This window comes from Amblyraja radiata, chromosome 9, assembly GCF_010909765.2.
Source record: "Amblyraja radiata isolate CabotCenter1 chromosome 9, sAmbRad1.1.pri, whole genome shotgun sequence".
In the NCBI taxonomy this organism is placed as follows: domain Eukaryota; kingdom Metazoa; phylum Chordata; class Chondrichthyes; order Rajiformes; family Rajidae; genus Amblyraja; species Amblyraja radiata.
Window position 1 is genome coordinate 46,205,970 of NC_045964.1, and position 18,559 is coordinate 46,224,528.

General features: G+C 41.8%; 1 protein-coding gene across 3 annotated transcripts; it reads right to left on the reverse strand.

Moving 5' to 3' along the window:
- Window positions 1–12,959: 12,959 nt before the first annotated feature.
- LOC116977062 (prostaglandin E2 receptor EP2 subtype-like) lies at window positions 12,960–16,951 on the reverse strand. Of its 3 annotated transcripts, none has more exons than XM_033027291.1 (3): window positions 16,834–16,951; window positions 15,446–16,251; window positions 12,960–13,418 (listed from the first exon to the last, which is right to left on the reverse strand). In XM_033027291.1, the coding sequence occupies exons 2-3, from the start codon at window positions 16,241–16,243 to the stop codon at window positions 13,167–13,169; spliced, it is 1,050 nt and encodes a 349-aa protein (XP_032883182.1). In that variant the 5' UTR covers window positions 16,244–16,251; window positions 16,834–16,951; the 3' UTR covers window positions 12,960–13,166. The 3 variants fall into 3 exon arrangements, with proteins under 3 accessions (XP_032883182.1, XP_032883181.1, XP_032883180.1); XM_033027290.1 differs by having other exon boundaries at window positions 16,817–16,951; XM_033027289.1 differs by having other exon boundaries at window positions 15,446–16,256; window positions 16,817–16,945.
- Window positions 16,952–18,559: the final 1,608 nt, after the last annotated feature.

An 18,559-nucleotide genomic window follows, 5' to 3' on the forward strand; every position in this document is an offset into this window, starting at 1 on the left:
CAGTCCTGATAATTGGTGTTACAGCATACTGGCCTTTTTCTAATCATACACACTAGATCATCCAGATTTATATGCACAGCTTGGACACATCTGACCCTTCAGATAACCTGCTTCAATTTAAAAAGATTTTGCTACCAAAATGGATAAGTATGAAGGGTTTAGAATCAAGAAGTGTCCAGATAGAATATAGTGGTTTGCTGTCAATGATGGGTTACTTTCCAGAAGGCAATGAATTAAGGTCTGTAAAATAGCCAGAAACAACACAATACGAGTTAAGAGCCAGGGAGCCTGATGGATACATACTCTATGGGAACTACTGAAAGAGAATCACAATTAGTGTGAAGAAGCTTCCCAACCCAAAACGTCACCTATCCAAATTCTCGGGAGATGCTGTCGGACCAGTAAGCTGTGGGCCGAGCATCAAAAATGTGTCTAGAAATAGGATTTTGTGACCCAAGTCACCAAACTACATGAAATTTTCACATATTGTGTAAAAAATATATATAAATCACCCCTGAAACTCGATATGAAGAAGACTTGCACATTTTTTATTAAATTAGAGAAAAACCGGAAAAATTTTGTGTAGTTTTATAATTCACATTATAAAAGGGTGCAATTAAATTAATTAAACTCCATACAGATAGATTTTCATAAATTCAGACTTTAGATCTTGCCTTTTAGTTAGAGTTGGTCCCTGGCTGTCTAAATCTTTGTGTTCCAGCACATCAGCAGCGACTTTGCTTTCAAGGCTTTCTTCCACTTCCTCAACTTAGCAGCACTTTCTTCAGCCTTTTTAATGCTTTTCCCACTAAATACAATTACCTGCTGCAAGTTTCCACAACATTTATTCCACAGAACAACAAATCAGAATCTCCAGTAAAACAGGCATCTGTGAAGCCCCCTCAGCCATTTTGTGTGCTAGCCTGAAACAAAGCGCGTGATTGGCCAACTGGCAGACAACTCAATGTTAAACGTGCTTTGATTGGACTAAAAATTACCTGAAATTTTTCCGGTTTTTCTCTAATTTAATAAAAATGTGCAAGTCTTCTTCATATCGAGTTTCAGGGGTGATTTATATATATATTTTTTACACAATATGTGAAAATTTCATGTAGTTTGGTGACCTGGGTCACGAAACTGCAGAATAAAGCTCCTCGGCCCACTGCCTACAGCTGAGATACTCCAGCACTTTATGTCTTTTTTTTTGTAAATATGCATCTGCAGTTCCTTGTGTTCTAAACCTTTCTTGTCCATGTCCCTGCCCAAATAGCTTTTAAATATTGTTATTATGCCTGCCTGAACTACCTCCTCTATCAGCTCATTCTATATACCCACCACCCAGTTTGTGAAAAAGTAACCCCTCGAATTCCTTTCCAAGCCTCAGTTTTCCGGTTATTCTGTGGCTTCATCATGAGAATTATAACGAATGATGATGAGCACGTTACCCCAAATGCAAACCGCACTGTGTGTTTTGACAACGATGTTTGACATTCGACGTAAGGCAGCTACAAAACTGTCTCTGCATTCTTCCTGTAATGCGGAGACCAGAACTGCAATTAGCACCGAGTGCTTCTTGCATTTCTGTTTATATTTGGGCCCTTATACTTTAATTTTGTGCAATGCCTGACAGCATTTGTACTAACTAATTGCAGCTTCCATACAAGAGGTTTGAGTAAAGCCTTGTGTCCCTCAGTGTCATGTGCTTCCATCTGTTTTCTGGCATATATGTCAGAAAAAATAAAATTGAATCATTTGGGTATTATAATATTTTGGGAAGTTTTCTCACATTTTTTTAAATAGTTTAAAACATACAATTTCAACAATAATTAATTTCAGGCCACCAATATTACCAGAAATACCGTACAGGAAAACAAAATTAGCCAAAGCAGTCATTCACGCAATTCCAAATAATATTCTGTGCAGGTGAAGACTGGTTTAGCAATCTGAATACATGTCTCGGTGTCTTAGCATCCTGTGAGAAACTTGTTGCTGGACTTCTTAGCAGGACCTTTTGTTTATCCTTGTTCCTTAGACTTGAGTAAACATAGAAAGAGTACAGCACAGGAACAGGCCCTTCAGCCCACATCAGTGCTGATCATGAGGCCATGATAAACTAATCTCATCTGTCTGCACGTGATCCATATTCCTCCATTCCCTCTCCATTCAAAAGCCTCTTAAATACCACTACTGTATGCGCTAACACCCCTGGCAGTGTGTTCTAGGCATCCACCTCTGTGTAAAAAACCTGCACCACATATCTTATTTAAACTTTGGTTCCCTGACCTTAAAGTTATGCCCTCTTGTCTATGACATTTCCACCCTGGAAAAAGATGTACTAACTGTGTGCCCACTTATAATTTTATATATTTCTGCCAGGAATCCCTTCAGCCTCTGGCATTCCAGACAAAACAATCCATGTTTGTCCAGTCTCTCGTTGTAGCTAATACCCTTTAATCTAGGTAGCATTCTGTACCCTGTCCAAAGCCTCTGCACCCTTCTGTAACAGAGAGACCAAAATTGCAATCCCCACTGAGTGGTTCCATAATTTCTGTTTATATTTAACCCTGTATTTTTTGAGGACCCTTATAGATGCAAGCCTCCTGTGGGCACAGTCTGTCCTGGTCTCTCAACAACCCCCCCTCCCCAACCCCGCCCCTCCCCTCCAGGGAGCACTGTTTGTTGCCCTCCCATTCTAGTGCAGCCATTCCAGAGTCCAGTGAGTCAAGAGTGTTTATTTGTCATATGTACCAGCAACGGAAAAATTACATTCTTATTTGCTTGCTGCAGCTTAACGAGCCAATTAACACAAACACACACAGGTAAAAATATAATAATCAACAATGCAATAAGTTAATAATGAGTTCTAAGTTATACCACTTTCTCATCCCGACACTCGACACACTAGGGGCAATTTACAGAGACAAATTAAGCTACAAACTTGCACACCTTTGTGATGGGGGAAGAAACCAGAACACCTGGAGGAACCCTATGCAGACTCGGGGAGACCGTGCAAACTCCACACAAACAGCATCCAGGGTTAGGATGGGGTCACAGGCGCAGTGCAGCAGCAGCTCCACCAGCTGCACCAATACAATTGCTTTCATCAGCATTTACGGATGAAGCATGTGACTTTTAAGATAATCGATCACCAGTGGATATTTTGGATCGTTTTATGGCAGAGATAGATTCCTGATTAGTACGGGTGTCATGGGGTAATGGGAGAAGGTAGGAGAACGGGGTTAGGAGGGAGAGATAGATCAGCCATGATTGAATGGCGGAGTAGACTTGATGGGCCGAATGTCCTAATTGTGATCCTATCACTTATGAACTTATGAACAGTAGATTGTGATGTAAAATTTGCTTTGTTCTGTTTGGATGTTACTCCCTTTCTCTTTATAAGGGGAAAGAAAATTGGGTATAATCGTTGCTGCTTGAGGACTCGATGTTTTCATGTGCTATAAGGGCAATAGTTGCAGTCAGACATTTCACCTTGTCAACTCCTGCCTTCAAGCCACAGAAGGAACAGCATATTTCAGAACTCTGGCACTAAAGCAGCACTAAAAATAGTACTCAGACAGAAATACAATAATAGCATGATCTGGTTCAGTTTTACATTCTTGGATGTGTATGAGAAAAAAAGCAAACCCTCACTTCTCAAAGACTTGAGGGTTTTTAGGTTAAGTGGCCTCCTTAAAAATCGTCCCTTGTGTTTAGGGAGGAATGAGAAAGTGGGGTAACATTTTGTGTGACTCAGTGTGAGTAATTGATCAATGGTTGGTGTGGACCCAGTGGGCCGATAGGCCTGTTTCTGTAGTTATCTTTCAATCAATTCAATCAATCACACGTTCATTTGCTCTGGATATTTCATAACAGTAATCTAAAAGAGACAGTGATATCTTCACTAAGTTGGTTGTTGCAATTACTGCAGCCAATGTTTAAATGTAAGCTGAAACATTCCATAGGCAGTCAGCTTCAATAAATCAAGTTTTTATACTTGTGCTGGAAGTGAACAGATTGACTTCAAATTCTATTTAAAATTCTGATGGACTGTGATCACAATGCTAAATGGAATACTAAAATGGATTGCACTCTTTTCCTTAGACTGAGTCCAGTATTTTAGTATCAACTTATAGTTAGTTCTGTTACATATGATATCCCACTCACTTTTTCTTTCCGATTTGAGCTTTTAGAAATTTAAAACACACTTTTTAATCAATTTCTCTGCTTTCAATCTTGATAATTGCCTACATATTTCCCAACATTTCCCAAAAAGCATCTTTGCCAAAAAAGTTTAAAAATAGAATGCCATTCATCACTTCTGGTGACACCGCTATAGGAGGGATGTCCTTGTGTTGCAAAGGGTGCAGAAGAGATTTACCGGGTGTAACCTGGGTTTGCAGGCTTGAGTTACAGGGAGAGGTTAGGTCGAGTGGGGCTTTTTTTTGGAGCTGCTTTGGAGGGGTGACCTTATTAAGGTGTACAAGATTATGAGGGGCATGGATAAACTGATGGTTCACTGTCTTTTTTCAAAGGTACAGGATGCTAAAACTACAGGGCAGAGGCTTCAGGTGAGAGTGGAGACATTTAAGAGGGACCTCAGGACTAACTTTTTCACTCCGAGGTTAGTCTGTATCTGAAATGAGCTACCAGAGGAAGTGAAGAAGCTGATACAATTATGGGTTTTAAAAGATATTTGGCCAGATGTATGGATCGGGACGGTTCAGAGGGTTATGGGCCAAAGGCAGGCAAATGGGACCAGCCCAGTGTGCTAACTTGGTCGGCATGGACAAGATGGGCTGAAGAGCCTATTTCTGGCTGTACAGCTCTATGACTTTATGACTTAATACTAAATTCAAACAATTCAGATAACCAGCATTTCCTGAATGTATTAGAACTGATAAGATCCAATGTAAGATCATAGACCCATATTAACTCAGTTTCTCTTTCTCCACAATTGCTATTTTCATGCATTTCTTTTACTGCAGATTTCTAGCAAGGCGTGTTCTGCATCTTGTTGTTGTAGCAATGTTTTGTTTTCTCAGCTGTCCTCTGCAATATATCTCTACTTACCTCACCTGCAGATAGATGAGTCTTGACTTAGCCTTCTTTTGTATGACTCCGATAGTATTTATGTTCTTCAGGTTTTCCTATTCTCCCCAAACACCACTACCATTTGATGAATAATCTCCACCCCAATCTGTTGCCTGCAACTTAAAACATGCATGGATCCTCACTTTTCCAGTCCTGATGAAAATCTTACATCTGTTTCTGCCTCCAAACATGCGGCTTGTATTGCTGAGTATCTCCAGCATGTTCTGCATTTATTTTGGATTTCCATTTTGAAATTATTTTATTCTTAATACATTCTTTAATTTCCCATTCCAACAGAGAAGCCTTTGTTGATTTTATAAGCTGAGAGTTAGGAATTTGATAGCCACAAGAATTAAAATCATAGAATTATGCAGCGTGGAAACAGGCACTTTGGCCTAACTCATCCATGTTGACCAAGATGACTTGTCTAGGCTACTCCCATTTGGCCCTTGTGGCTAAAGGTATCAGGGGTTTATGGAGAGAAGGCAGGTACAGGATACTGAGTTGGATGATCAGCCATGATCATATTGAATGGCGGTGCAGGCTCGAAGGGCCGAATGGCCTACTCCTGCACCTATTTTTGTATGTTTCTATGTTTCTATTTGCCTGCATTTGGCCCATATCCTCCAAACTTCTTCAATTCATGTACCTTGTCAAATGTCTTTTAAATGTTGTTCTTGCACCTACCTTAACTACTTCCTCTGGCAGCTCATTCTATATAAAAAATTGTCCATCACGTTCCTATTACATTTTACCCCTCCCCCCTTAAACCTTTGTCCTCGAGTTCTTGATTCCCGAATCCTGGGTCAAAGACTCTTGCGCATTCACTCTATTTATTCACCTCATGATTTATATACCTGCATTTATAAAGCTTAGCATCTTTGGTCCCACAGGAGGTCTCCAGGATAAATGAATCTGGTACATTATTATTGTTGTAGGCAATCTAAGATCTATTGTTTTGGTTTCTGAGACATGGAATAGTTTGAAGCGATGCACAAAAGAGCAATAGATTGATTTTTAATGAAAACATTTAGAGCTACCAAGAAAGCCTGAAGAACAATAGTTTTTACTAGAATGTTGCCTGGGTTTCAGCACCTAAGTTACAGAGAAAGGTTGAACAAGATAGGTCTTTATTCTTTGGAGCGCAGAAGGTTAAGAGGGGACTTGATAGAGGTCTTTAAAATGATGAGAGGGATAGACAGAGTTGACGTGGATAAGCTTTTTCCATTGAGAGTAGGGAAGATTCAAACAAGAGGACATGATTTGAGAATTAAGGGACAAAAGTTTAGGGGTAACATGAGGGGGAACTTCTTTACTCAGAGAGTGGTAGCTGTGTGGAATGAGCTTCCAGTGGAAGTGGTGAAGGCAGGTTCGTTTTATCATTTAAAAATAAATTGGATAGGTATATGGACGGGAAAGGAATGGAGGGTTATGGTCTGAGTGCAGGTAGATGGGACTAGGTGAGAGTAAGTGTTCGGCACGGACTAGAAGGGCCGAGATGGCCTGTTTCCGTGCTGTAATTATTATATGGTTATATGGTTTAAGTGGTCTCAAGGAGCAACTAAATCTGCAAAAGAAAATTGACATGTAAACCTGGAAAAAAGGACACAAAGCGCTGGAGTAACTCAGTGGATCAGGCAGCATCTCTGGAGAACATGCATAGGCAATGTTTCGGATCAGCAGCCTTCTTCAAATTGAGCCGATGCTTCTTTTTTTGTCCAGGTAAACCTGGGACACTGCCTTAGTTAGTGAGCAAGAGTTAGATACCTTTACACACACAAACAAGTAAATGATGAATTTAGAACTAATGTCAGAAAATTATTTTGACAAAATAATGATCATAACTGTTTCTTTAAACAAATAAATGAGCTACATACAAGTTTCAAGAATCCTTGAGCAGAAAAACAAAATGCTGGAGGAACACAGCATGTTAGTCATAGACAGATTATGTGATGAGAATGGACAGATGACATTTCTGTCTGAAGGAGGGTTCCAACCTGAAATGTCGTCTGTGCATTCCCTCCACAGATGCTGCCTGAACCACTGATTTCCTCCAGCACTAATCTTTGCTCAATATCCCACCACGAATCTGTAGTTTCTTGTGTCTCCAGTTCAGGAATCCTTTACTAGTTAACTATGACAATGAATGGTATCCAGAGTATAAAGATGTAAATGATTTGGTAAACTTAATTGAATCTTCATATTTGCTGTTTATTTTCTGGGTCAGAATGTCTACTAAGAACCGGTCCAATTAATATTATTCCTGATTTGCTTTTATTAACATCTCGATGGAATGCAACAAAAACTCACATTGGATACATGGTGCTTTGGTAAAGTGGATATAGAATTGGCTCGGTCCAAGAAGACAAGAGGGTGGTGATGGAAGAATGTTTTGCCGACTGAAGGTCTGTGACTAGTGGAATTCTGCAGGAAAAAAAAAGAAAGGACTAGTGTAACTCTGTGGACCAAGCAACACCGTGGGAAGTCATGGATAGGCATCGTTTTGGGTGGGGACCCTTCTGTAGACTGTAATTCCGCAGGATATGGATGAAAATGTAGGTGGTCTGATTCGCAAGTTTGCAGTCAGCATGAAAGTTGGTGAAATTGTGGATTGTGAGGAAGGTTGTCAAAGGATGCAACAGGATATTATTGGACATCTGGGTAGAGAAATGGCAAATTCAATGGCCTGAGGGTGGCACAGTGGCATAGCTGGTAGAGATGCTACCTCACGTGCCAATGACCGGGATTCAATCCTGATCGAAAAGGCAGCCTGTGTGGAATTTGCACATTCTCCATGTGGCCGCATGGGTTTCCTCCCACATCCCAAAGACATGCAGGTTTTTGTAGCTTAATTGGGCTCAATTTCAATCAAAAAATAAAATTGCTAATATTATTCCTGATTTGCTTTTAATAACATTTCGCTGGAATGCAGCAAAAAACTCATGTGGGATACATGGTGCGTTGGTAAAGTGGATATAGAATTGACTTGGTCAAAGAAAAAAAGGTGGTGGTAATGTATAGGGAGTGGATAAAAAAATTGGGACAGCATAGAAGTAGTGTGAATGAATGACCCATGGTTAGCATGGACTTATGGGCCAAAGCACCTTTTTCAATGCTGTATCTCTAAACTAAATGGAACTTAAGTGACATCTTGTCTTGCTTCTGGATTATTTTATTTTCATCCAAATATTTGTTGAATTAATACAAACAACCCTCTGTTGAACTCTCTCCAATTCTATCCTGCATTTCCATAATAAAAATATAAACAGAAATAGACTATTCAACCACTCAAGACTGCTCCACATTTCAATATGAGCATGTCTGTGAGTTCCAATCATCTGGCAATGTGGTCTTTGTGATGAAAGCTGTTGGAGAAATATATAATCATTGATTCCCACAATATCTAAAGTTCCAACAATCACAATGTCTGAGAATCACAGGCCCGAAGAGTAAAGAATTGAAAAGATTCTTCTGGGTGAAGAAATGTTTTCTCATCTTTGTCCTTATTAGCTGATTCCTTATTTGGTGGCTGTGATCCCTATTCTAGACATTGAGCCAGCGAAAACATCATCCTTGCATCTACCCATGTCAAGCCCAACACAAACTGTGTAGGAAGGAATTGCAGATGTTGGTTTAAACCAAAGATAGACACAAAACGCTGGAGCAACTCAGCGGGATAAAAGGGACTTGACCCAAAACGTCATCCATTCCTTCTCTCCAGAGATGCTGCCTGTCCCACTGAGTTACTCCAGTGTTTTGTGTCCATCTGCACAAACCGTGGTTGCTTTAATGGGATCACCTCTCATTATCCGAAGCTTGAGAGAGTTTAGGTCAAGAACGCTTAATCACCACATTGGAAGATATCCATTCCCGGAAATCAATTTCTCTATTTCCTGGGAGAGCATAGAAAAAAAGAGACGAAATCCGATGTCCTGTATGTTTATTAGAAAAATGTTGTTTAGTGAAATATTACAAAAAAACAGTTGGAAATACATACATATTCTTTGCATGGCTTTAATCATATACATTGATGGAACTGTAGGGTTACTTTGGTAGAACAATACTATTCATAGTTTGTCTGTATGACAGACAGACCTCTAAGCTGGTGTGCTACGAGTACATAGATTCCAGTAAAGTTAATTACTGCACAGCTTCACATTTAAAATGTGTTATAAGATGCATATGTATAGGATCATTTCATTAACTTGGTCCAAGAGAAAAAATCTGATCCTAAAATAATATTTTAATTTTACAATTATTGTACAAAACTAAGTGATATCTTCACTAATGTAATTATTTTAAGAAGCCCTTGTTTTCTCTTTGAATCTTGCCACACTGTAAATGAAGTTCCAAGGCATAGTTGAAAAATTACTTTCAAACCTTTGTACAATTTAAGAGTAACAATTTTTCATTTAAAAATGTTCATGTCGATTTATCATCAAGCATTGTGAGACATTTTAACATGGTAAGAGAATGAATTTATGTCGAATACAAATGCACTTTTAGAAGTTATTTTTATAGCATATAGCATTTTTAACACTGTAGTGATGATTATCAGCTGTGTAGTTGGTCTCCATTTCAGAGTATTTTGTGCATCTAGTAAGTGCAGAAAAGCTTTCATCAATGAATCAAGATTATTATCACTGTCACCACCAAACTCAAACACATCATTTGGAAATTCTGGCAGAAGTCAGTTTAAATGTGGAGATGAGTTTAAAATGCATTTTTATTGTAACCAATTGTCATTTGGCAAAGTTGTAGGATAGGATTTTCACGAGCACATAACACTCCAAACAGAATGAACCACTGCATACCTGACTGGCCATTAGAGTAAATCAAAACTATATGCATAACAGGATGCAATGAAATGTCCCAATACCAAGGTCAAAATTTCTTTTAAAACCTGAATTGTTATGTAAAAACACAAAGTGTTGGAATAACTCAGCTGTTCAGACATGGAGCCAGACCCGCTGAGTTACTCTAGCATTTTGTGTTTTTTGCTCAAGAATCCAGCATCTACTGTTCCTTATAACTAATTATTATGTGCCCAGCTTCAAAAGAATATTTTAATTTAAATATTGTAAACTGCTTAACAAAGATCATCAATTAAATTAAAAATTATTAACATCAGGGTATGACAGTGATCTGAATGTAAGGATCAATCAGTTTCAATTCAACATTGCATGGACATTAAATTAACATTTAAAGATTTATACAATACATACAAAATAAATCTGACATTTTTCTTTTGAGACAAACGCAATTTTGTCATACGTGGTGAAAGTCACATTTATATCTGTTTGCAAAAAGCATCTGTGAGTCAATAATAAGACTTGCCTCCTTCTCCTCACAACTCAAATACCAGAAAACCTGAGATTAGAACTGAGCCAAAGACCCACCGATAGAAGAAGATCAAAGAATTTACCGAACCAAGATCCTGACTGTTTGCGTGGGTGTCGTCAATCCCATGGCACTATTTAAAAGAACATTCTAGACAGTGAGCACATAGGTTTAAGGTGAGAGAGGAAAGATTTAACAACAACCTGAGGGGCAATTATTTCACACAGACTGTGGTGAGTATATGGAACGACCTGCCAGAGGAAGTAGTTGAAGAAGGTACAATAACGGCATTTAAATGACATTTGGAAAGGTACGTGGAGAGGAAAGGTTTAAGGGCCTGTCCCACTTGCCGATTTTTTCGGCGACTGCCGGCATCATTGACTGACGTATCAGGTCACCGAAAAATTTGTGGCGTGATGCGGCGGTGACGCGGCGTGATTTCTTCATTCACAGACCACAGTCTGTCCGTATTGGTGGAAATGTGTCAGCCGATAACAATCAGCACGGGAGCACCTCAAGGCTGCGTGCTCAGCCCCCTGCTGTACTCACTCTATACTCATGACTGCGTAGCCGGTCATAGTGCAAACCCCTTCATCAAGTTCGCTGACGACACCACTGTTGTGGGACGTATCACTGATGGAGATGAGTATAGAAGGGAGATCGACTGTTTGACCAAATGGTGCCAGCACAATAACCTGGCTCTCAACACCAGCAAAACCAAGGAACTGATTGTGGACTTTGGAAGGGGTAGGATGGGGGCCCACAGTCCCGTTTATATCAACGTGTCGATGGTGGAGAGGGTCAAGAGCTTCAAATTCCTGGGAGTGCATACCTCTGAAGATCTCTCCTGGTCCGAGAGCACTGATGCAATTATAAAGAAAGCACATCAGCGCCTCTACTTCCTGAGAAGATTACGGAGAGTCGGTATGTCATGGAGGACTCTCTCGAACTTCTACAGGTGCACAGTAGAGAGCATGCTGGTTGCATCGAGCAGTAGGTTGCATCGTGGCTTGGTTCGGCAACCTGAGCGCCCAGGAGCAGAAAAGACTACAAAAAGTAGTAAGCACTGCCCAGTCCATCATCGGCTCTGATCTCCCAACCATCGAGGGGATCTATCGCAGTCACTGCCTCAAAAAGGCTGACAGCATCATCAAGGATCAACGCCATCCTGGTCACACACTCATCTCCCCGCTGCCTTCAGGTAGAAGGTATAGGAGCCTGAAATCTGCAACATCCAGGTTCAGGAATGGCTGCTTCCCCACAGCCATCAGGCTATTAAACTTAACTCAAACAAAACTCTGAACATTAATAGCCTATTGCACTTTATCAACTTATTTTTGTGTATATATATACTCCCATATATTCAATGGTATATGGTCACACTGATGTTCTGTATTTATTTATGCCTACTATATTCTGTTGTGTTGAAGCAAAGCAAGAATTTCATTGTCCTATCTGGGACACATGACAATAAACTCTATTGAATCTTGTATTGATGCGCGGTGTTTTTTCAATTGTCGCAACATTTTTTTTGTCGCCGCTGGATTTTGAAATGTTCCAAGTCTTTTGGTGACTGATATGACGCCGGCAGTCGCCGAAAAAATCGCCAAGTGGGACAAGCCATTCAGAGGTATATGGGCCAAATGGGTCTAGCTTAGATGGGCATCTTGGTCAGTGTGGACGATTTGGGCTGAAGGTCCTATTCCTGTGCTGTTGAACCTGTTCGAATGTATGGTCGATGGTTAGCATGGGCCAAAGGGTCTGATTCCATGCTGGATCTCTAAACTATACTACTTTAAAGTGTAACTTTGTAAAATTCCATAAAATTGTACAGCTGTTTCAAGGTTTGGCACAATTTAAACTCCACAGAGTACAATCAAATAAAAGTAAGCTTGCATCTAAATACTGTTTTTCATATATCCCTGAACAACCAAAGTTTTGTTATCAACGTCTTTTGAAGCGTAATAATTGCAGTAACACTGGAATTGAGGTTGCCAAATAGTGCATTGTAAAAAAAGGAATGAAATAATACGATTATCCATCTTTATGTTATTGGTTTAAATACAAACATTGGACAGACCACGGGAAGTACTGTCCTGGCCCTGTGTAAACATTTATATCCACCTGAGACGGAGAATGAGATCATGGTTTGTGTGAGATCATAAGATCATAAGGGACAGGAGCAGAATTAAGACATTTGGCCCATCAATGATCATCATTCAATCATGGTTGATCTATTTCTCCCTCCTAGCCCCATTCTCTTGCCTTCTCCCCATAATTTTAAATCCTCTTCTTATTTCACGTATTCCATGCCGCTGTGAGGATTCTCCCAATGCCGGAGCATCATCATCCGGCGAGAGGGCCTGGAACATCGGGCCTCTGTAAAGGCGACTGCGGAGGCCTCAATAGGCCCGACTATGGGTGGACATGGGGATGGGGGCTGGACTTTGTGCCTTCCCTCACAGTGGGAACCATTGTGGGGGGATATTTTTTATGTTTGAATTTCTTTATTATTGTTATGTTTGTATTCTTTTTATATGTGCTGCATTGGCAATACACATTTCACTACACCAATTGGTGTATGTGACTAATAAAGAACCTTTGAACCTTTGAATAGTGTAAAGCAAATTGTTCTGTCAAATCCCATAACATGATACTAAGTGCATCTTTCATTCAAAGGGACAGAGAAGGGTTATTATTAAAATTTTGAAAACACCTTCAACATAATTCAAGTATCAGGAATGCCTGTCAAAAAGTGGCTCTGGTGCGATTGTTTCAGTCTTTTTGAAAGTGGTGGCATGTGAATATTGTCTATTGGAAGTGGATTTACAGCACAATATCCTGGACAATATCCTTTTAGATGTTGATGTGTTGAAAATAATAAAAACCCACGGGTCAATTATCGAATTAAAAGATAAACAACGGAGAGCCAGGAGATCACTTTCGCGGTCTTTGACAACGTAAAATGCTCCGATGTATGCACGGATCTGAGGACAAAAATAAGAAGATCACACACTGGCAAACATTTGAAAGAAACTTGTAAACATTACAATTCTATTCACATTTGAATATTGACTTAAAAATCAGATTCAATGGCACTAAGATCCATTTTCGTAAAATAATAATGATTTAATTTCAATTGACAAACTTATGGAATACACTTTGAAAAGGAAAGGAGCATGGGAGGCTGAAGAGTAACTTTATAAAGATGAATTAAATCATATGGGGCATAGTTAAGGTGAATAGACACTGTCTTTTCATTGGGGAAGGAGGTCTACAACTAAAGTCAAGAATCAAGAGTGTTTAATTGGCATATGTACCAAAAACGCAACAATGAAATTCTTACTTGCAGCAACACAATAGGTCTGAAAATGCTGCACTCATTAGATAACACAATAAACAGTTTCTTTTAATAAATTAAAAAAACAAACAATATAGTGCAAAACAAAGGCCCAAAGTCCCTTGTGCAACCAAGACAGTTTTTAAGTTGGTGTTTGTTGTATTCAATAGCCTGATGGTAGTGAGGAAAAAGCTGTTCTTGATCCTGAAGGTCACTAGAGAGCATTCATGTAAGGTGAGAGGAGACAGATTTATAATGGACCCAAGGGGCTACTTTTTTCTCACAGTGGGTGGTTGTATATGGAACAAGCTGCCCGAGGACTGGCCATTACTGACAAGGCCTTAATGAATACACATCCTTCATTAACCCTGGAAAAGCGCTGGTGAGTTTTTGCACTCCAGTTCAATTATTCAAAACTTGCCAGGTTGCTCATTTGCAAAAAACCTCATTCAAGCAATGTTAGAAAATGCAACGATGAACCATAATTTGTATGTGTCTAATTTGTTACATCTGAAAAATTATTGAGTTGTTAGTAGATGATATTATGGAGAAGCTACAATCACAAATAACTATTTAAAATATTAGTGATGAATCTTAAAATTAATATAGCAGGTAAAATGTAAAAGTCACAATTTATATGGTTACATTTGTTTATTTGTACTATGATTACATTGCAGTTTTCTGTTAGGCTTTCTTCTGCTAACCTCTCTTTAGGATGTTAACCTTTACCGAAGGCATTTCCTTGTGAATTAGTTACTTTCCATCCTACATTCTCAACTGACTGAATTTTCCTGCATAAATGATGGCGTTCCAAACTGGTTGTAAATCTCATCAAGAGGCAGACAACTTGGATAGCTGCAGATTCCCCACTGATGATTAAAAAATATAGGAACTATATAGTGACAGCTTGTACTTCTTTCCTGTGGGTTTGACATAATTCCAAAAATAAGTTGTTTTTGTCCTTTGTGCCAAATCGAAGCCTGCCCAATCTTTTAAAAACTGACATATTTTCCTGACTTCACGCACTATTTATCTTGCAAGCCCAAAAAAGACAAATACACCAAACCTAGGTAACACAATTTTGACATTCAGTCTGAAGAAGGGTCTGGACCCCAAACGTCACCCATTCCTTCTCTCCAGACATGCTACCTGTCCGCTGAGATACTCCAACATTTTGTGTCTACCTATAAAGTTGACATTTATGCTTCTCTTTGTAATGATTTTTTTAAGCTGCGGCAAGAATGAAAGAATAAAACCCCCATTACTTCACACAGATAAATATATCATACAATAAATTAATAATTTATTGAATTTGAACCTGTAGCTTTACAATCAGTTGTGAATTTATGGAATTCCCTGCCACAAAGGGCAGTGGAGGCCAAATCACTGGATGAATTTAAGAGAAAGTTAGATAGAGCTCTAGGGGCTAGTGGAATCAAGGGATATGGGGAGAAGGCAGGCACGGGTTATTGATAGGGGACGATCAGCCATGATCACAATGAATGGCGGTGCTGGCTCGGAGGGCCGAATGGCCTCCTCCTGCACCTATTTTCTATGTTTCTAATCCTGTTAATACCATAATACACAAGTAATATACAATGACAATACGATAAAGCGAGACTTTCGTTGCTCTTCCTCGGCACTTAAACACTCTAGATTCTGGCTAACACTCACCGTGATGGGCACCGAGCAGATGACAAAGGTGGTGGTCATGATGGCGAGCAGAGCCAGGTGCTGGACCTCCTCAGACTGGGAGAAGTCACGCCGCCTTGCCCCGGACACAGTGGAGTGCCTGCGGGACTTGTGCCTCCGGTACATGCGGCAGAGGTTGAAGATGACCGAGACGTTGCAGAGGAGGGTGGAGACGATGAGGACCTTCAACAGCACGGCGTAGGACAGCGAGTAGACGCGGTGTTTGGTCTCCTCTCCCCAAACCCCCATCTTGATGAAGCACCAAGTGCCGGGGCAATACTGCGCGGTGAGTCCGAAGCCGAGCAGCGGCAGCGCGCAGAAGAGCAGGCAGAAGATGCAGATGGCGGGCACGGCCACCAGCCCGCAGCGGTTGCTAATGTGTCGCTGGTAGAAGTAGGGGCAGCTGAGGGACAGGCAGCGCTCCAGGGCCATGGCGAAGAGGATGAACATCGAGGACAGACCGAAGAAAGATAAGGCGAAGGCGCAGTAGTTGCAGAGCTGGAGATCCTCCAGTGTCCGGCCCCGGGAGTAGGCGGTCAACACCATGGGGCTGATGATCAGTGTTCCCACTAGGTCGGCGGTGATCAGACTGCTCACCAAGATGTAGAAGAGGGACATCTTATTCCTGGAATTACGCTTGTGGACGGCGAGAGCGGCCAGGGCCAGTAAGTTGCCCAGCACCCCGGCGCCGAACATGACGGCGCTCATGGCTGGCCCGGCATTTCCATCGATCTTCGTGGTGTTCTCGCATGAGCCATTGGACGTGGCCGGGGGCTCCATGCTGCTTCCTGCGCTGGGGGAAGGAGGGGAAAGGGTTGGGTGTCTGCCACTCCAGGACCGCCCCGCCGCTGCTTCCTACCCACCCCCCTGGTATTAATCCGGGAGGAGAAGCGTCTCCACGTGTGAGCCCGGACCGCCCCCGACCTCAACCGACCCTTCCCGCACATCCTCCACCCCCCATCTCAGCGTCGGACGTCCCTAGTAAACAGTCGCCACCTCCCACGCTCAGGCCACCCGGAACCTTGAGCCACCCCACCCCAATCTCCCCCCCCCCCCCAATTCCAGCGGCTACCCGGGATATTCATCTCGACCCCCTACCCCGGATCATTCACCTCGATCCCGGCGACCCCCTTCCCAGGTCCGGGACATTCACCCACTTCCAGCGACCCCCGAGACACCCACACAATTCCTAGCCGCAACCAGCACCGCTTCCACCCACCCACTCACTCACTCACTCACTCACTCACTCACTCACTCACTCATCCAGACCCACTCACTCACTCACCCACCCACTCACTCACCCAGTCACTCATTCACCCAGTCACTCACTCACTCACTCACTCACTCACTCACCCACTCACTCGCCCAACTCACGTCGTCCCCTCCGTGTAGTCAGCACCGCGTCCACCACCCGTGTCGGCCACATCCAGGTTGACTACAACTTCCCCTTTCCCCGCGGCTGCTCTCACAGCTGGCCGGTCGGTCTGGAGTTTCCAGGGAGGACTTTACCCGCGAGTCTGCTGCAGTAAACGGAGAGGATATGAGTAACAGCTGCCTCCCCGAGGAAACGGGGGCTGTGATGGTATTTGGGACCAAATCAACAAATTGCAGCGTGACAAGTAATATCTTGTGTTCAACACACACAGCGAGTATGTATCATGTTTTATGTTTTAATTTAGTCATCGCACATAAGGGTCCGGCTGAATAGTAAGTAAACCAGTTGAAGAGGGCTAGTGGGCAGTATATCTCATCTCTTGGAATGGATGGGATGAATGCAGTTAAAAAAAAAACAGGATAGGGGAATCAAGAGATCATGCGTTCAAGATGAGAGGGACGCGATTTAATATTAACCCGAGGGGCAGCTTTTAGTGTAAATCTCGTCTCTTGCAATAGATGGGTGAATCAATTTTTTAAAAACCCTGCATTGGGGAATCAAAAACAAGAGGACACACGTTTCAGAGAGGGACAAGGTTTAATATGAACCTGAGGGGCAGATTTTCCACTCAGAGGTTGGTGAGCATATGGAACCAGCTGCCAGAGGAGGTGGATGAGGCAAATATTATAATGGCATTTAAAAGATATTTGGGTGGGATATAGAAACATAGAAACATAGAAATTAGGTGCAGGAGTAGGCCATTCGGCCTTTCGAGCCTGCACCGCCATTCAATATGATCATGGCTGATCATCCAACTCAGTATCCCGTACCTGCCTTCTCTCCATACCCTCTGATCCCCTTAGCCACAAGGGCCACATCTAACTCCCTCTTAAATATAGCCAATGAACTGGCCTCGACTACCCTCTGTGGCAGAGAGTTCCAGAGATTCACCACTCTCTGTGTGAAAAAAGTTCTTCTCATCTCGGTTTCCCCCCTTATCCTTAAGCTGTGACCCCTTGTCCTGGACTTCCCCAACATCGGGAGCAATCTTCCTGCATCTAGCCTGTCCAACCCCTTAAGAATTTTGTAAGTTTCTATAAGATCCCCTCTCAATCTCCTAAATTCTAGAGAGTATAAACCAAGTCTATCCAGTCTTTCTTCATAAGACAGTCCTGACATCCCAGGAATCAGTCTGGTGAACCTTCTCTGCACTTCCTCTATGGCAATAATGTCCTTCCTCAGATTTGGAGACCAAAACTGTACGCAATACTCCAGGTGTGGTCTCACCAAGACCCTGTACAACTGCAGTAGAACCTCCCTGCTCCTATACTCAAATCCTTTTGCTATGAAAGCTAACATACCATTCGCTTTCTTCACTGCCTGCTGCACCTGCATGCCTACTTTCAATGACTGGTGTACCATGACACCCAGGTCTCGCTGCATCTCCCCTTTTCCTAGTCGGCCACCATTTAGATAATAGTCTGCTTTCCTGTTTTTGCCACCAAAATGGATAACCTCACATTTATCCACATTATACTGCATCAGCCAAACATTTGCCCACTCACCCAGCCTATCCAAGTCACCTTGCAGTCTCCTAGCATCCTCTTCACAGCTAACCCTGCCCCCCAGCTTAGTGTCATCCGCAAACTTGGAGATATTGCCTTCAATTCCCTCATCCAGATCATTAATATATATTGTAAATAGCTGTGGTCCCAGCACTG